The sequence below is a fragment of the Vulpes lagopus genome, chromosome 1, assembly GCF_018345385.1.
Source record: "Vulpes lagopus strain Blue_001 chromosome 1, ASM1834538v1, whole genome shotgun sequence".
In the NCBI taxonomy this organism is placed as follows: Eukaryota; Metazoa; Chordata; class Mammalia; order Carnivora; family Canidae; genus Vulpes; species Vulpes lagopus.
The window spans coordinates 61,014,486-61,032,456 of NC_054824.1; the positions used below are offsets into that span (position 1 = coordinate 61,014,486).

General features: G+C 49.1%; 1 protein-coding gene across 1 annotated transcript; it reads left to right on the forward strand.

Annotated features, from left to right (window-relative positions):
• The first annotated feature begins 517 nt into the window (after positions 1-517).
• MRPS18A (mitochondrial ribosomal protein S18A) lies at positions 518-17,617 on the forward strand. The gene is made up of 6 exons (XM_041758445.1): positions 518-648; positions 8,441-8,472; positions 11,004-11,111; positions 13,957-14,080; positions 14,290-14,359; positions 17,306-17,617. The coding sequence occupies exons 1-6, from the start codon at positions 537-539 to the stop codon at positions 17,448-17,450; spliced, it is 591 nt and encodes a 196-aa protein (XP_041614379.1). The 5' UTR covers positions 518-536; the 3' UTR covers positions 17,451-17,617.
• Positions 17,618-17,971: the final 354 nt, after the last annotated feature.

Below are 17,971 nucleotides of genomic sequence, written 5' to 3' on the forward strand. Positions count from 1 at the left end.
CTCTCTCTCTGTGTCTCTCATGAATAAATAAATAAAATCTTGAAAAAAAAAAAAGGGCAAGTGTATGTTTGGGGGGTGGAGGGGGAGCGGAGATTAGTGAAGGTAGGAATTAGTTTTATCCCAGGTCTGCATGATACTTGACATTCCATAACCCGAGCCCTAGTCAATTCAACCTCTACTGTCCAGGCCTAGCCTTAGCCACAGGAAGCAGAAAATCCACATCTGGACTCAAGAAAAGGCTTTTAAGTAAACAGGAGTAGTGTAAGTGATTTTACAAAGGAAGCCTGTGTGGGAACGAAAGCGACCTGACACTTCAAGGACCGGCAGACGGGAGCTATAACACCTGCCCTAGATCCTCGGAACCAAGCACGCGCTTGACACCAAAACCTCTAAGCTTAGCCTGAAAGCCAAGGGAAAGGGAAGCACAAGAGGCGTCCACCACGAAGCCCACAGTCGCACACTTCCTGCTCACCACTGCGGCTGCGCGCGCCGTTCCGGAAGCGGAAGTGCACAAGAGGTCACCGTTGGTTTTCAAGATGGCGGCCCTCAATGTGCTGGTGGGTACCTGTGGACTGCTGTTCCGGCGGCTCCTGGCTGGCCCGAGGGCGCCCAGTTGGGCTCGGCCTCCAGCTCGGGGGTTCAGAGAAGGTGAGTCCTAGGTCCCGACCACCTCCCAGGGTTGAGAAAAGAAAGCCGTGGAGGTTGCTTTTTCCAACCCCTGTGCGCTCCTCCCTCCCTTTCCTTCGCGCGGTTCTGAAACGCGAGAGATGCTGGCGCTCTGCGGGTGCTCGAAAGCACTTTCCAGACCCTGAGGCTATTATCCTGACTTTGCACCCCTCGTGATGTTCTCACTGGTGGGGGCGGGGAAGGACGGAAAGAAAGTCCTCCTTAGTTAACAGGGGCGGGACGAAACGTGTCCCAGGATTCGGAAAAGGCCTTGGTAGAGGTCTGCGTGTTAGTTTTGCTTTCCGTATTCTCCTAGCTGCCGCATCCTTCGTTAGGGGAAAAAAAAAATCCCTGGGCCATAAAGGAAGGACATTTGGCTGTCCTCCCCAGAGTCTCCCTTTCCAGTTTTTCATCTGAAAATGCTGTGCCCTGATGGCGGCTCTTTTCTGCCCGGGCAGCCAGTCTCCCAGAGAGGTGGAAGCTAATGTGGAGAAGACATCGAACGACTGAAACAGACGGATGCTGGATGGTGGTTCTCCTTTCCATTAATCATAAGCCTGGAAAGGCGGCCTGATTCTAGCCTTGAACTGGGAAGCTTACTCCAGACCAAGTACTGTACTTCAAACTGTCAAGGGATTCTGGAAAAAGGGAAAAATACAGCCCCTTTTCTAAGAAGTTAGGTCCTAATGAGATGGTATGTATACACTCCAATAAGTGCAGGTTAAGTATTTACATGATTAAATAGGGAGATTTGCTTACCAGAAACAAACCCAATTGGAAGTTAATAATGAGGGGAATGTATCTTGAACAGGCTTATAAAAGGATAGAATCTGGCAAAGAGTGAAAAAGCCTATCAGGATATAGCCTTCCTTTGTGCACTGCTGGAAGCCAGAAAGAATGAGTGATGTGCAAAAGAAGTGTGTGTTCGTTTTTAAGATTCTGGCAAGGTATTGGCCAGAGTAACCTTTAAAGCTGAGTAGTATCAAGAGAGGAGAGGAAAAAGGTGATCATTGTTGTCAGAGGGAGCAGAAAAGTCTAAGAAGAAGAACCTAATGAGAAGTCTGTTGGATTTGTCTCAGAAAGAGAGCTGTTTTAGCTTTCAAACAGCAGTCTCCACAGGGCTCCTGGAAGGCCAGGCCCCAGCCAGCTGGGCTCAGCCTCCATCTTGCAGCTTCAGGGGGAAGTGAGGGCAGGGTCCTAATTTGGGAAAACCAAAGAGATCTTTCCTGAAGAAAGGGAAATAGGTATGTTAGAAGAACTTAGCTATGAAAGGAAGATGGAACATATCCTAAAAAGAACAATAAAATCCAGATACTGCCTGTTTTTCTTTTGTTTTTTGTTTTTATTTATTCATGGAAGACAGAGAGAGAGAGAGAGAGAGAGGGGCAGAGACACAGGCAGAGGGAGAAGCAGGCTCCATGCAGGGAGCCCGATGCGGGACTTGATCCCCCATCTCCAGGACCACACCCTGTGCCATAGGCAGGCACCAAACCGCTGAGCCATCTAGGGATCCCCTGCCTGGTTAATAGTAGATAATATTAGATATTAAATATTAGATAAATATAGATATTAGATATAGAAATATTAGATAATATCTAATAATATTAGATAAACTAATCCATTAATGAGGAAGGCTCCCAGAGATCATGCCTGGATCTGCTGGTGGCAGGAAGGACATGGTAAAATGTTTCATCTATACCCATGCTGCAAATAGGCATATACCCATAACATTTTTGAGGGTTTCTACTAAGTATCAAGCTCTAATAACTGTAATTTACATATCCATTGTGAAATTCAGAGTTGAAAAACAGTTCTTTGCTATGTTACCAGTGGATGGGCAACAGGAATAGTTTTTTGTTTGTTTACAAAAGGGTTTTTGAGATTCGAATTTTTTCAGTTGAAGGGTTTTGTGAAATGATGGACTGTATAATCAGATGGGTCTTTGAACTTCTTTCCATATATACCTGGGTTTGTAACTCTTCTGTTACTTAAAAGCTAAATAATTGAATCGATGTGATCTTACATGAAGCCACTACTGTATTCTTTATTCTGCTTGAGAAACACCTGTCTTCAAAGCCTTTAAGTGAAAAAAACTTTGTCTTGATATACTACCTGTTATGTGTCAGGTATAAAATATTCCATGTATGGTTCATTTTGAGTGGTCCCATTTAGTGTATTTGACACATTAAATAATACCATACACACATAGTTTAAAGCTGTGGACAGGAAGCTGGGTGTTTTTGCTGAAAATATTCAACCATCCAACCTTTTGGAATATAAAATAGTACTACTTAATTTTAGTCAGAGTTGGGGCAGCCGGGGTGGCTGATAATTAGCGCTGCCTTCAGCCCAGGGTGTGATCCTGGAGACTGGGATCGAGTCCCATGTCAGGCTCCCTGATGGAGCCTGCTTCTCCCTCTGCCTGTGTCTCTGCCTCTCTCTTTGTGTGTTTCTCATTAATAAATAAATAGTGTTTAAAAAAAAAAAAAACTTAGTCATAGTTTATTAGCACCAGCATTCCATGCTCTTACCTGTGGAGACTCTCAGGTTCTCCGTTGAGGGCAGTTTTGTCCCCTAGGAACATTGGCAGTGTCTGGAAGCATTTTTGATTGTCACAACCGGTACCCCTGGCATCTGGTGGGTAGAGGCCAGGGATGCTGCTAAACAACTTAACAGTGCGTAGGATACCACCTCCCAGCCCCCAAAAGGACCACCTGCCCTGAAATGTCAGTTGTGCTGCTGTTGAGAAAGCCTGGTCTAAAGTTTTATAAGAAGGACAAAGGCAAGAACAATAGTGGAAGGAACAAAACTGAAGGAAGAGACAAAAATGGTGGTTTACTCTATGCCTGGTGCAAACACTGTGCTAGGTTTTCCACATGTATTATTCAATCTTCTCAACAATTTTTAAAGGTGGGTATTACTGACATTTTTCCACAAGAGGAAATCTGGCCCAGAGGAGTTCAGTAGTTGCTCAGGATCACCTAGCTAGTAAGTGGTGGCCTTGGAAGTAGAGCCAGCATTCTTCATTATCCACCACTAATACTGCCATGGTACTCCATGGAAGGGCTGCCCTGTGGTTCTCCCTCCTGAAAGCTCTCATCAGTTAACTTGATGATCGTTTAGTGCTTTTTTTTATAGGAAAGACTGTATTAGAGCTCATTCCTGCCTCATTACTCTTGGGAAGGAAATGTATTTAAAACAAAAATAAACACATATGACTCTCTGAATTAATGGTAATCATCTATCAGAAGCTTGTGCGGAATGCGTTGAAATGATTAAAGGCTGAAGGAAATTTTTTTCATCTTCTTCAGTTAGCTCAGGGGCTTCCTGGAGGACCTAGCATTTCAGACAAGGATGCATGTGGCAGAATGGGCAGCCTGAGAGCTAAAAGCTTTGAGAGAGGAGTGTATGATTTGGGGGATTTAAAGGCGTATGGGGACATAGTCCGGAGTTACCTGCTAGTGGAAAAAGGACAGTGAAGCCTAGTGCAGAGGGACAGTCCCTCAGAGGCCCAAGGGAAAAGAATGGGGAGGTGATTAGAGAATGAGAAAACTTTAGTAATAGAATTAAAAACAAACAGAAGGGAGTGGAAAAGGAGTTTGAGAAAAGTCTTCAATGGCCAGAAGCGCAGTCACACATCCCAAACACACACTCTGCTCCCTGACCCTACCCTCAGACTTGTGAGTGCCACCTTTTAGCTATCAGTGACTCCATTCTGTCCTACTCTGCTTGGGACTTGGTTTCCCGCTCAAGAAGGACTTAGCCTCCGGGTACTTTCTATGGCAGCACCCTCGACATCATTCATGTGCCCTCCCTTCCTCTTTTACTAAACAGTTGGGTCTTGATTCTGCTGCAGTTCACTGTGTCTGTGTTTATGTGGCCATCGAGGTCTTTCTGCGTTCACTACAGTCTCACCCCAGCACTGTTTGCTCTAGACCGTTATGATTCAGTTATCTTGGACTCCATCCTAAGTATTTATTGAAGTACTCAAAGGACCTCTTTATGAGGCATGGCCTTTTTTCATAGTGAGGCTCCCATACTTGGTTTCTTTCCCTTTTCTCTTCTAGGAAGACTATTCTGTTGTACCTCTCTACAATAGATGGAGCCAGGCTATACCCTCCATGGGTGCTCAGCAAATGTGTTGTCTTATGTAGGATGGATTATTTGATGTGTATGAGAAGTGCCTTTCTTAGAAGATTTAGCCCCTAATTCCAGTTTAGAAAACTGCTTCATGTCTTTCTTAGTTTACTTCATATTGCCATATCTCAGAACACAAGGGTGATTCCATCTTTTTTTTCTTCTTCTTCTTTTTTTTTTTTTTTTAAGATTTTATTTATTTGAGAGAGAGAGAGAGAGAGAGAGAGAGAGCAGAGGGAGAGGGAGAAGCAGACTCCCCGCCAAGTAGGGAGCCAGATGCAGGGCTCCATCCCAGGACCCAGGGATCACAACCTGAGCTGAAGGCAAACGCTTAACCAGTTGAGCCACCCAGGTGCTCCTGACTCCATCTTTTTCTAAACAAGTCTGTTGATGCCTAAATCTCTTAGTCCAGCTTTTCATGGCCATCCCCACCTTGAATGGAGAGGAGGCCAGGGACAAAAATGGATCTCAGATTTTGTTTGGTTTTGCCATGTTTTTGTATGCACACTGAAAAGCAATACTATTTTGATTCCTATCTCCTGTTTTCAGAGGCTTAAAATCTTCTGGGGGCTTCTTGAGGCTCCAGCCAGGACTCCTGCCCCTGCACTGAGACAACACCCTGATCACTCTCAATCTTACACAAGTTCTCAGGTCATTCCTTCTGGTTTGACAAATTGTCTGTAGTAGATAACCATCTGCCTATTGTTTTACCCACTGGCATATAGTATGATGATTTACTGGCTCAGAGTTGCTGTGTGGGGAGCTAGGGAACAGCCGAGCTGGCCACAGGCTTTGATCTCTTTTCCAGGGGCCAATGGGATGACTTCAGGGTTTGGTTCTTTGCCTGGAGTGATGTGTGTTTTGTTAGCTTTGTTTACCTCATGGTTAGGACCCAAGTGCCTCCACGGAGAGGGGAACCACATGTTTATCTGCTTTGTGTTTCAGGACATCGTTGTCTTGCTGGCTCAAGTGGTACCAGCAATGTCTCTCTCCTTTTGTTTCCTCCCAGGATTCTTAAAAATCTCTACTCACCTGTTGCTACTTAGATCTGGTTGCCTTCAATCCCTCTCCCAAGTTGGTTTTTTGCAAAGTTTCTGGGGTACCTGGAAGCCCTGCTGAGCTGGGGCTGTGCCCTGCTTCTGCTCTCCCGTGTCTGTAGGTTGACACATGACAGTGACTGTCCCCCCTGTAGCTATGCTGGCCTCCAGACTCAGCACCAGGCAGAGTCTAACCCACATCCCGTTTAGGCTGGTCTCTGTTCTGAACAAGTAGATCCGTGTGTGAGGTGACGCATTTTCTTTTATAGGGAGAAAACTACTTTGTCTTTGAATTGATTCGTAACTACAGTGTTCTGGAGAAAGCCTCAGGGCCTTTCTGGCCATGGTAGTCCTTTGTGTATCTGGAGTTGGAACACTGAGAGGCTCTCAGGTTGGTTGTTTTGGAGTAATGAGTCTTTATGAATGGCCTTGCCCAGAAAACAAATGGGGGACAATTCCAGGCAGTCTGTGTCCAATTAGGTGTTGGTCACAGAGCTCAGTGATCACAGATGCTGCCTGCCTAGGGCCTCCAGTTGGGTTAGAATTGCCTCACTTTTTTCTTAGACATTCTCCTTCTCTCTTTCTACTGTTTATTTTTTATTGCAAAAGCAGTACATGTTTATTTTTAAGGACTTGAGAAAATACAGACAAGCATAAAGAACAAAGTAAAATCACATATCACTACCATGGAGAGAAAACTAGCATTACCATTCAGGTACACACGTCTGGTTGTATGTGTGCTTATGAGCATGTTTCCAGGAAAAGGTCCATAACTTTTACTAGATTCTTAACATTAAGAACCTCAAGTTCTTTTTTTTTTTTAAGATTTATTTTTTTATTTTTAGAGAAAGGGAGAGTGCGTGGAGGGGAGGGGTGGTAGAGAGAAAGAGAAAAAATCTCCGGCAGACTCCCCACCCAGTGTGGAGCCCCAATGTAGGGAGAGATCGTGACCTGAACCGAAACCAAGAGTCATCCGGGTGCCCCAAGAACCTTAGGCTCTTCCTGAGCTGCACGACTTGCCTCAGCCAAAGCTGAGTAAAACTAATCGTGGGAGCCAGCTGCCGTTTACATACAGTTTTAGTATTTAGAGAGACAGTTTGCAGTCTAGCTATGGGGCCCAAGTTTTCTGTTAACAGTCCGAAGAGGACCATGACAAGTATTTTGCTCTGGTGATACTAGCTATGTTTATTGAGCATCTACTAAGTGCCAGTTCCTATGCTAATGGCCGTGGCTTCTTTCTTTCTAAAGAAACTGGAGGGGCAGCCCTGGTCGCTCAGTGGTTTAGCACCACGTTTGGCCCATGGCGTGGTCCAGGAGACCCGGGATCGAGTCCCACATCAGGCTCCCTGCATGGAGCCTGCTTCTCTCTCTCTGCCTGTGTCTCTGAGCCTCTCTCTCTCCTTGTGTGTGTCTCTCATGAATAAATAAAATCTTTAAAAAAAACAAAAAACAAAACTGGAGAACAAGGGGGAATCTCCAAGACCTTTGTTTGACTCTATCTGCCAGACATGTGCCATTGGCTTGGTTCTTCCTTTGAATGTTATGGAAATTGTCATTCTTCATCCTGATTAAGTAAGCTAGGAAAGGGGATCCCTGGGTGGCTCGGCGGTTTAGGCCTGCCTTTGGCCCGGGGCGTGATCCTGGAGTCCTGAGATCGAGTCCCGCATCGGGCTCCTGGCATGGAGCCTGCTTCTCCCTCTGCCTGTGCCTCTGCCTCTCTCTGTGTGTCTATCATGAATAAATAAATAAAATATTTTTTTTAAAAAGTAAGCTATGAAATATGTATAGCTTGATGGATGTGTGTTACTTCCTGTCGTGCCCTCAAGTTCTCCTCTGACTGCCTCAGACTTAAACAGGTGGAGAATTGAGGGAGCCCCCCCCTCCATTTACAGTGGCAGTGCTCTCCTGAAAACTCATCCCGGGCCAGCATCTGCAAGCCCCCTCCCCACCTCTGCCACCACCCAGTCCCATGTACATAGCACAGTGCAATCCTGTAGGAGCCATGTAGAGAAGGGCAGAGGATTTAACTCAAACAGCTGCCTCCTTGAGCTTTAGCATGGCTTCCCGGGCCAAGTTCTAGGAGTGAGCTTGTCTTGCTGCTTATCTGCAGAGGGCCCACTGGAACAGTGTTAGTTTGGTCCTGTATCTGAGACTGCACATTCTTCAGGGTCAGAAGCCATGTTTGTCTGATTCTCGTTGTGAAAGGACACGCGCAATAGGTACTTTGAAGGTCTTTCAAAATGCTTCCATCCCCACCCACCCCAACTCTAAGGTCATTATTGCCACGGTAGGGCAGGGTCTTGCCAATTTCCTTGGTTTAGAACCAAGATGAATCTCGGCTTAGAAAGACAAAAACAGCAGGGAGATCCTTAATCCCAGAGAGATGGTATTACTTGGGCATCTAGGTTTGCCCGGCCTCAAGGGCATAGAGCCTTGGCACTTGGAGGTGAACCCTTCATGCTTTCTTTTCCAGATGGGGACCGTGGGAGAGTGCAGACCAAAGGCTCCGATTTTCTGCATGTGTAGAATTTGAGCTGTTATTTGAAACTCTCTGTTCCTTATTAAATGGCTGACCTGATTTTTCCCCTTTATCTCTGTAGTGGTGGAGATCCAAGAAGGGAAGACGACTATAGTAAGTATCATCGAGTTGGCCACTTACCACCTCTCTAACGCTTGGAGCTGCTCGGGACGGAGGGGGGCGGAAACTAGTCTCCTGGAGTCAGGATCACCTCCCTCTGTCATAAATCCCATAGTCCGATGTTTTTCAAGCTGTGTGCTGTCATGTAGTTGAATCAGAAACAGTCACTGTGCCTGGACTGAGGCATCCATTTTTGGTTTAAAGTGGCCTTTTGTGTGACAAAGTCTTAGAGGTCTTTACTGATATGTCCTTTGGTGGAGATAAATCAGTTTTCCAAAAGGGAAACCAAGGCAGTGGTGAGACTAGAGAGCCCAAGTAAGTTGACCCATGGCCAAGAGCCTGGATCTCAGCTCCTTTCTTTCCTGCCTAAAATGACCAAGCTATTGCTTAAGTGATGCCATTAAAAGGTGATACTCTCTGGGCCCTGGGCTCACTAGCTGGCGCCCTGGCTTGTCTGTTGGTTAAAAAGAGAGAATGATTCTTCATCCATCTACTCCCCCCACCCCTTTCCCTTGTCAGGGCTCATCTCCCCTCCCTTCCTCAGGGAGTCATGGGGCCTAGATTATCCTATAATCCCTAAAAGACAATGTTGTTTTCACATGGCCTTCCATGCTTCCAAGAAATCTCAGCCACTCCACTGAGTTCCCAGAAGCCTCTGTAACTTCCATGTCAACCAGAGATTTAATCCTGGCAGCCAGCCAAGCTTGGTCCTCCCCAAAGCAACCTTATCCCAGGACAAGCCCTTAGGGTTCCTCTTTGGGTCTTCCCCAAAATACTCCTTAGCCTTTTCACTGTTTAGCCTCAAAACAGTTGGTTTTAGAGGGGCCCCATCCCCTTTAGGCACCTCTTTTGGTTCCTTTATTCAAAGCCAAAATAAGCATTCACCCTAGAAACTCCATGCTTGTGGAGAAAAATATATTTGGCTTTTGAGTATGGAGTGTTTTTTAGGTGGGGTGTCAATTTCCTATTTACAAAACGAACTTGGAAAAAAAAAAACGAACTTGAAGACCCTTTGAGGTCTTTTTTGAGAACTTGGCCCTTTGAGACCCATTGGGGGAGGGAAACCCATCCGTTCCTCCATGGAGACGCACTACCGTGGCTAACTAGCCATTGCTCACTTTCTGGGGTTTCACTTTCTTCATCCATAAAATGATGCCTCCTTCACGAGGTCTTGGGAATGAAATGAGTTGATACATGTGAACCATTATCAGCACAGAGCCTGGCATAGAGTGGGGAGTCGATAAATGTTAGCCCTTCCCCCATACTCCCCACCAGGCCCACCATAACCCCCTCCCAAGATCCACTGTGTATCTCCACATTTTCCCTGGTGCACTTCTCCTTATCTGGCATGGCTGTGGTGGCTTTGGCAGAAAGTTAAGTAGCAGTGTCCTGCACAGCCATGCCTCACATCCAACCCCCTTTCCCTTCTGCTACCTTCTCCCCCAGGAAACAGTATTGCTTCCCTTCCCAAAGCCTCCCAGACCTGTCCCAACCCTACTCTCATAATCCATGCCCTCAATCAGCAAGGCTTCCCAAACTCCCCCTCTTGTAACCAGAGCTGCCTCCCAGATCTTTGGCTTATTGCACTTCGTAATTCCAAGGCTGTGTCACAGGATACAGCAGCAGTGGTGGAGGTCATTGCACACGTGGCCTCCACAGGATTTGAAAGGTGGCATCCAAAATGATAAAAGCAAGGAGGAGGGCAGGGGAATGTATCTTCTCATGTGTGTTTTAAAGAGCGAGAGAAAAGAAGCAGGAGTGCACATAATACCTGCTTGTAAAGGCATAGCATAGAGCCGGCTTTCTCAGCCTTGGCGCTGTTGGCATTTGGGGCTGGCTAGGGCTTTGCTGTGGGGGCTGTCCTGGGCCTTGCAGCATGGTTAGGAGCTTCCCTGCTACATGCCCAGAGCACCGCATCCCCCCACTGTATCAGTCAAAAATGTCTCCAGCATTGTCCAGTGTTCCCTGGGGGCTGAAACCCTGCCTGTTTGAAAACCCTTGGCATAGACTCAACCTCTGTCAAATGAAGCTGGAAAGGGCAGTTTCCTCTGTGAAGGATATGTGCAGTGGGAGGGAGACTTCCTTTTAACTGTGTATCCCTGCACTGTTTGAAACTTTTTACCATGTGCATTTATTACTTTTTCCCAGAGCAGGAAGCGTAATGTTCTGCTGTTTTGTTTGAGGAAGGGAAGGTAGCAGTCAGCTAATACAGCAAACCCTTCCCTTCTTGCCACCAACATGAACTCTAATTGCCCTGCTCTTGCATGCTACCACATCAAGTCTCTGGCCACCGCGAGGTCAGAACCACTGACAGTGGCTGCAGAACCACTGCCACAGTTCAGGTCAGAACCACTGACAGTGGCTGCAGAACCACTGCCACAGTTCAGGTGGGGAGACCTATTAGCTACTCCCACAAGGCCCCCAGAAATGAACTTTCCCTGGCATCTCACCATTTGGGGGGTTGCTCAAGGATTTGAAGCTCCACCTGCCCTCTCCCTCACTGTCTGTCTTTTTCTTCCTCCTAGATCGAAGGCCGTTTAACAGGAACTCCCAAGGAAAGTCCAAATCCCCCTAACCCATCTGGCCAGTGCCCCATCTGCCGGTGGAACCTGAAGCACAAGTATAGCTATGAGGTGAGCTGTGCACAGGCATTGGCTCTGCGTGTCGTGGAGGCTGTGGTCTCTGGTACACTTAAGCAGCATCCCCACACCCCAGCCACTGCTACATCTCATGGACCCACCAAAGCTAGAAGTGTTTTGTCCGGTGACTCTCAACTCTGGCTACCCAAGGAGCTTTAAAATAATACTTGGAGGAGATCCCTGGGTGGCGCAGTGGTTTGGCGCCTGCCTTGGGCCCAGGACGCGATCCTGGAGACCCGGGATCGAATCCCACGTCGGGCTCCCGGTGCATGGAGCCTGCTTCTCCCTCTGCCTGTGTCTCTGCCTCTCTCTCTCTGTGTGACTATCATAAATTAAAAATATATATATATATATTTAAAAAATAATAATAATACTTGGACCTCACCTGCAGACATTGACTGCATATGGTGTGGGGGGGAGCCAGGCCATCATTAGTTTTTTTATTTGTTTGTTTTAAAGATTTTATTTATTCATGAGAGAAGCAGAAACATAGGTAGAGGGAGAAGCAGGCTCTCTGCAGGGAACCTGATGCAGGACTTGATCCCAGGACCCCAGGATCACGACTTGAGCCAACGGCAGACACCTGACCACTGAGCCACTCAGGCACCCCATCATTAGTTTTTAAAGTCCCCAGGGGATTCTAAAGCATAGCCAGGGTTGAGAATCACTAATTTAGATAATGGTCTGGTTACTTGCAGTTCAGACCACCAGGGCCCTGTAACCCCATCTTATAGGGTCTGTTCCAAGGGGATGGAATCAAGATCTGGATTTGGCTTTCCTTTTTTAATAAGGAGGGTATATTTGAAGAGTCCTCGCTGTCTATCTGGGGACACATTACTTTCTCCTTCCATATTGGAGCTACAAAGACTCCTGTTTGCTCCAGCTCCTCTAGATCTGTTTTCTCCATAGAAAGATGACAATGGTGAATAAGAGTGGATAACCCCCCATTGAGTACAGGCTCCGCGTCAAGCACTGTTGTGAGCATTTACAGGTTTTCATTCACTTGGTTTTTGCCATATCCCTATGAAGTGTAGGTACCTTTTTCATCCTTGTTTTCCAGATGAGGAACTTGGAGGCATGCAAAAGTTGATGAACTCGCCTCAGCTCACCAGTTAGTATTAGTGCCAGGACATAAACCCCAGGGATACAAAACCCAGGCAGAGCCTGCTCTCCTGACTCTCCATCCTCTCTAGAAATAGGGGAGGGATTGGGGGAAGGACACAGCCCTAGAGAAATCCATACTTGTCCTTCAGAGTTCTATTGGTGACATTAAGCACCCTATTTTTAGGTTTCAGGTGATTCAGGCTTTGGGCCAATTTGACCTGCAAGTTGTCCCTGTACTGCTCTGTGGAATGGGATGACTAAGGGCAGAGATCCCGGTCAGGTGGTGAGAGCAGGAGGGGCCACATGCCCATGGGATCTGAACAGAATGACCCAACTAATCTCCTGGGCTGGGAGCCTTGGCTCCAGGCCACAGGCAGGGAGGGAGGTGCTCCTTTCACTCTGCTCTGGGCCCTTCTGCTCATAGTGGCCTGGAGTAATGGGAAGCCTGCAGGCCATCAGGCAGTTTTCAGTTTCTTGTGACATAGAAGTTAGCGGGTTCATGGCTGTACTTAGAATCCCAGCTAAAGATGAGGAAGTGCAGCCCACACCTGCCTAACCACCATGGGGCACTCTTTCTACCAGCCATTTCCAGGAAATGGACTTGGCTTTGTTTATCCAGCAGACGAAATCCAATCCCCTCCGAGGTAAAGGCTAAAGTTGTTTTCCTTTTACTCCTTTCCACTCAGGACACCGTTAGCTTGGGCTACACAAAGCTGTATGCTGGCTTGGCAGCCTACAGTGGGGGGCTGGGGCTGTGGGCCCGGTTTATTAGTCCTGGATAATCCAATCCAAGTTCTTTTCACCAGATTCTAAAGATTACAGGGGTGGGAATTAGGGGCCTGGGTCCCTCAGGAGCTTTCCAGTGATTAAAACAGATCTGCGAAAAAAAAATAATAATAAAATAAAATAAAACAGATCTGCAGTTATACAGTGAGGTGCCTGCCAGCGCAGCAAATCCGTTTGTGGAATAGAACCATGAAGACTGGCATGCCAGGCCTTCAGGTGGGCGGGGCCCCCATCTCCTGGGGGAAGCAGTGGCTTATTTAACCCCCTCAGCCACCCTAGGAAAGTTGGAGGGGAAATGGTCTCTTATCTTGATTTTGGCTGTTTATCCTTGTGCCCTTGACTCGTCCAGAGCAGTCTGGTGGTCTAAAGGAAGCCCGAGGATCCATTCACATCTGGTCATAGGGGGCTTAGAAGATGTGGCTCTTAACTTCACAGCCCCAATCCTCAACTCCTCAGCTCATATGCTGCTTGGCGTTTGCAGGGGAACAGCAGAAGGTGGAGGGGCTTGTCTGTGTGTATTGGCCCATAGCATATGTAGGCTTTTGGGGTAGAAACAGTACTGGTTTTCCCCCTTGTGTGGAAATCTATGACATGCCCTCACCTCGCCCAAGGAGAACAACAAATCATTACCTCGAAAGATGCTGCTGGTGCTCGAAAGATTAATGCTTTTTGAAGAGTTTCTGTTCTCTGATCTCTCAAATTCTCCTGGAGATGCTGGAAGCCCTTGGGGTTGGAAATCTTACCAACTTGGGATTTAAGTTTTGTTAGGGTAAAGGTAGAGCAACGTGCAAAGCTCTATGTGGAGGGTGTGGTCTCCAGTTGGCTTCTGAGGGAGACCTCTACCCCTTGGGTGCTGGGGTAGGATAGCCTCCTCTGTAGACCACGAGGCCCTGGTGCCCTGTATCAAATGCCCACCAGCTGACTGTCTGCAGTTTTCCATTTCCACTAGGATGTTCTGCTGCTCCGTCAGTTCATCCGGCCTCGTGGAGGCATGCTGCCTCGAAGGATCACAGGCCTATGCCAGGAAGAGCACCGCAAGATTGAGGAGTGTGTGAAGATGGCGCACCGAGCAGGTAGCGGGTCCTCTCAGGGCAAAGAGGCCAGAGAGCTATCAGTGCGATGCCCCCATGCCACCCCTTGCCAGCCGTCCCCTGTCCAGCTCCAGGAAGAGGTGCGGACATCTGGAGTCTCCACTAGACTCGCCCCCCAGTGCCAGCCTCCGACCCCAGGAGCTGCAGGGGAGCTGCAAGACCATTCCATATGTGCTCTTGTCTCCCCTCAGGACTCTTCCCAAATCACAGGCCTCAGCTTCCTGAAGGATTTGTTCCGAAGAGCAAACCCCAACTCAATCGGTAAGTGAACCTGGGTGTCAACACCTGGAGCATTCTGCAGCCCCTCCACTCTCACATATTCTGCCGGGGAAGCCATTTACTGGAGCTCAGCCCACAGCTCAAGAAAGCTGGAGTGCTCCCTTGGCTTTGTGTTCCATCCCTCCCAGCCTGAGCACCCGAGCCCCATTAGCCCCACCACTGCTCCAGTTGATCCTGTGCATGCTTCTGTGAGCCTCCCCTGCTGGCCTCAGCATCTCTCCTCTTCCCTTCCCAGCCCGGCACTTAGCATAGGGGCAAGGAGGGTAAGAAGATCTGCTGCTTGGGCATTAGAATGTGCTAATCCCCTGTTTATGACATCATACTGGGTTGCTATGGGAATGTCAGAGCACTTTAACAAACTTTTCAGTATCCCAGCATTGGGGTTATTAAAGGGCAAAGCGAGACCTTAGAAATGGGAGGGCTCTCTGGGGTAGGGCCACCGTATATAGCTGTGCACTTCATACACTGCACAGCTTCAGCCTCCCTGGCACTCCCTAGAGTCGCACAGTTAACCTGCATAGCTGCACATGGCGGCCTGGGAGGTCCTGAGCTTTTGTAGAGGAAAGGACCGCCCCTAGACGCTGGAATCAATCAGCCTGCCTTTCAGCTGAAGCAGGGTGGCCCCCTCTGGTGTAGGAGCAGATTCCTGTCTCTCAAACAGCCATCCTGTCCTGAGCTCCCTTCCCACCCCCATCTCCTACATTACAACACTCACAGCCTCCTAGATCTGTAATCCCCTGGTTGAGAGTAGATCCAGATCTATCAAGTTGATTTTCGTCTTTCTTCTTCTTTGCCCCCATCAGCAGCCCCTCCCCTCTTCAGTCTGCTACTGTAACTGCTCTCTGTAGGGGACCAGAGATGGTTGAAGCAAAGCAGGACACCGCATCCACAGCAAGTCTCCAAGCCTGTCCCGGACAAAATGCAGGCTCGGAGGGTGGGAGGCCAGGCAAACCCAGGTCCAGATTGCTGGACTGGGGGTACAGGGCCAGAGCTGGGTCTTCACTGACACCTCGCCAGCACCCTGGCCTCGTGCCCATCTTCACCTGTACCTCCCACATTGCTAGCTGGGCCATCTGCCAGCAGCCCCGAGGGAGCAGGGCATATTAACCTCTTCTTGTCTTTCCCGCTTTTGCTCTGGACCATTTGGAAGTTGAGCCCACCCTCCTGTCAGACTTGTAAAGAGACAGCAGCAGGCCTAAGGACACAATCTATCCTGCCCTCGGGCCTTTGAAGCAAGGCCAGGCTCCCTCCCATATATCCGGTGTCCTTTAACGTGACACGGGATTGATGATGTGTGGGGGTTCTTGGGTTGCAAAAGGCCACTCTAGGGGGGAGGGGGAGTCCTGGCTATGAAGGAGTTTGATTCCCTTGCAACAAGGGACTTTATGATTCAATCCAGAGGTCCTTGAGCTGCCATGCACTGGTCCAGGCACTGCTGGGGAGCCACACATCCTCCTTTCCCTGAGCCTTCAGAAGAGGTAGGAAGGAGCCTTGGTTCTTCCTAGAGGTGAAGTGTGTTCCCCAGAGAGCTAACTGGAGGTCACCCAGGCACCTCCCCCACTGCCTGCCAGCTCTCTGTTCCATGTGGCAAAGCATCAGGTCTAGGGCTAGCTGAAGCCTGCTTCCCTTCCCTCTGGTCTCTCCAGGGCAGGAGGGAATGGCTTGAGGGCAGCAGTTCTGGAAAACCTGGTCAGCTTCAGGATCTTCTGAGGTCCTTGGTCCGAGTGAGCATTCCTTTTAGGGAGCCTGCTCCCACACTCCATCTCTTCACCCACCCCCTCTGAAATCAGGGAGATGGTCAACTCAGGGAACTGCAGGTGTTCCCCTTCCTTCAGCTTTACTCTTCTGTTGCCCCAGCACCGCCCACCGTGGGTCCCACCCACTGCACAGAGGCCTCCCTGTGGAGGGCCTTGACCCTGACAATATATGTGATGTGTGGGCCAGTGCTTCCCACAGCTTTTTTTACCTCCTCTCAGAGCTGTTGCCTTTGCACGGAGCTAGGAGCAGAGAACCAAAGTCCAGGGGAGGGGAGCTCAGTTGAAATGTATAAATCAGTCTTTTGTTTTGTTTTGTTCTGTTTTTCTCAGTTTTATCTAAAAATTCTCAACCAAGGTGATGAATTTTTTAAGTGAAAAAGTTTCTCATGTGAGGGTCTCTAGCGGCAGCTGGGTTGAGCCCCAGCCTAGAATAGAGGCAGGGGAGGAGCCTGGCTTTGCCATGGCTGAGCTTTCAGGATGAAGGGTGGGCCTTTCTGGACAGGATCCGAGTTTCATTCTGGACGGAGTAAACCCCAGTCCCGGCCGGCATGAGCCACTTTTCCGGGAACTGTCAGAGCCCCGGCCATCCCAAAGGAGGCCAAAGGACTGTGGGCGGCAGCCATCTTTCCCCACCCCCCTCCTACTTACAAGGAACCTTCCCAAGCTGGGTCTGTACCACGGGCCCTCACCCTTGGCTCCCCTTATGGGTTGGGTGAGGGGCAGGGGTCCTGCACCAGTTAGGGCCACCCCGGGGAGCTCCTTGGCAGAGTGAGCCAAGTGGGGAAGGAGGGAAGGATCTCTCCAGGCCTTATATCAGCTCTCCTCTCCCCATGACTGAGGCCAGAGAGGAATAATCTGCTTTCTGGGCAGCCTCTTTCTCCACCTCCTCCCCCAGCAAGTATACACACAAACATTGACAACTCATAAAGATCAAGGGAGCGCGTGGCCCTGGGCTGCCTGACCCTGGCCACACACGCTTGCGGCAATGAGGGCCCGGCCCATCTGTTTACGGCACACTCAGCCGTTACTCCCAGGAAAAGCCCCTGCTCCTCAAGGAGGGAAACTGCTGAAAGGCTTTGGCTCAAGGAGATGTGGAAACCCCCCGCCCCCCCATCCCAGCTCCAGCATGGGCCCCAGTCCTCATAGCCACCTACCTCCCCTCCCTCCACAGGTACCTGACCCGCTGGTCTCCCCGTTCGGTCAAGCCCATCTATAATAAAGGCCACCGCTGGAACAAAGTACGCATGGCTGTGGGGTCGCCCCTCCTGAAAGACAACATCTCCTACTCAAGAAGGCCTCTGATACTGTATCACTGACTGGGGGCAGGGCTCCCCATCCCACCAGGGTGTCCCAGCTCCTCGGGAAGGCACAGCAGACAGTGGGCTGACCCTCAGTGGCCTTGTGACTGCCTTGGGCCATGCTCAGTGCTGAGGGATAGGAGTTGTCTGCAAAGGAATTTCATAAACCAAGCTCATGGACTCTGCTGCTGGTGTGTGTTCACTGCCTGTGAAGTACAGGGGGCTTCAGCCCATTTCTAGCCAGTTCTTGAGCATTGAGTCACTAATCTTTTGTAATAGGCCATATGACTGCCACCAGAAGTTTCTGGGCCAAATGGGTTCCTGTTGTTGATAGCCTTAAGCTCTTCAGCTTGGGGGCTGTGAGGAGGTGAGTTGGGCTGCCCTTCTCAAAGGACTCCTGGCTGTTCCCTCCTCCCCCAGCCATTTCCACCCACCACCATCTCAGTGGCACATCCTAGCCCTCCACCAGTTGCTCTAGAGCTGGGTCTTGGCACAGTGGCCTGTCCTCGGAGCCTGGACACCAGATGGAGGCAGAGGTG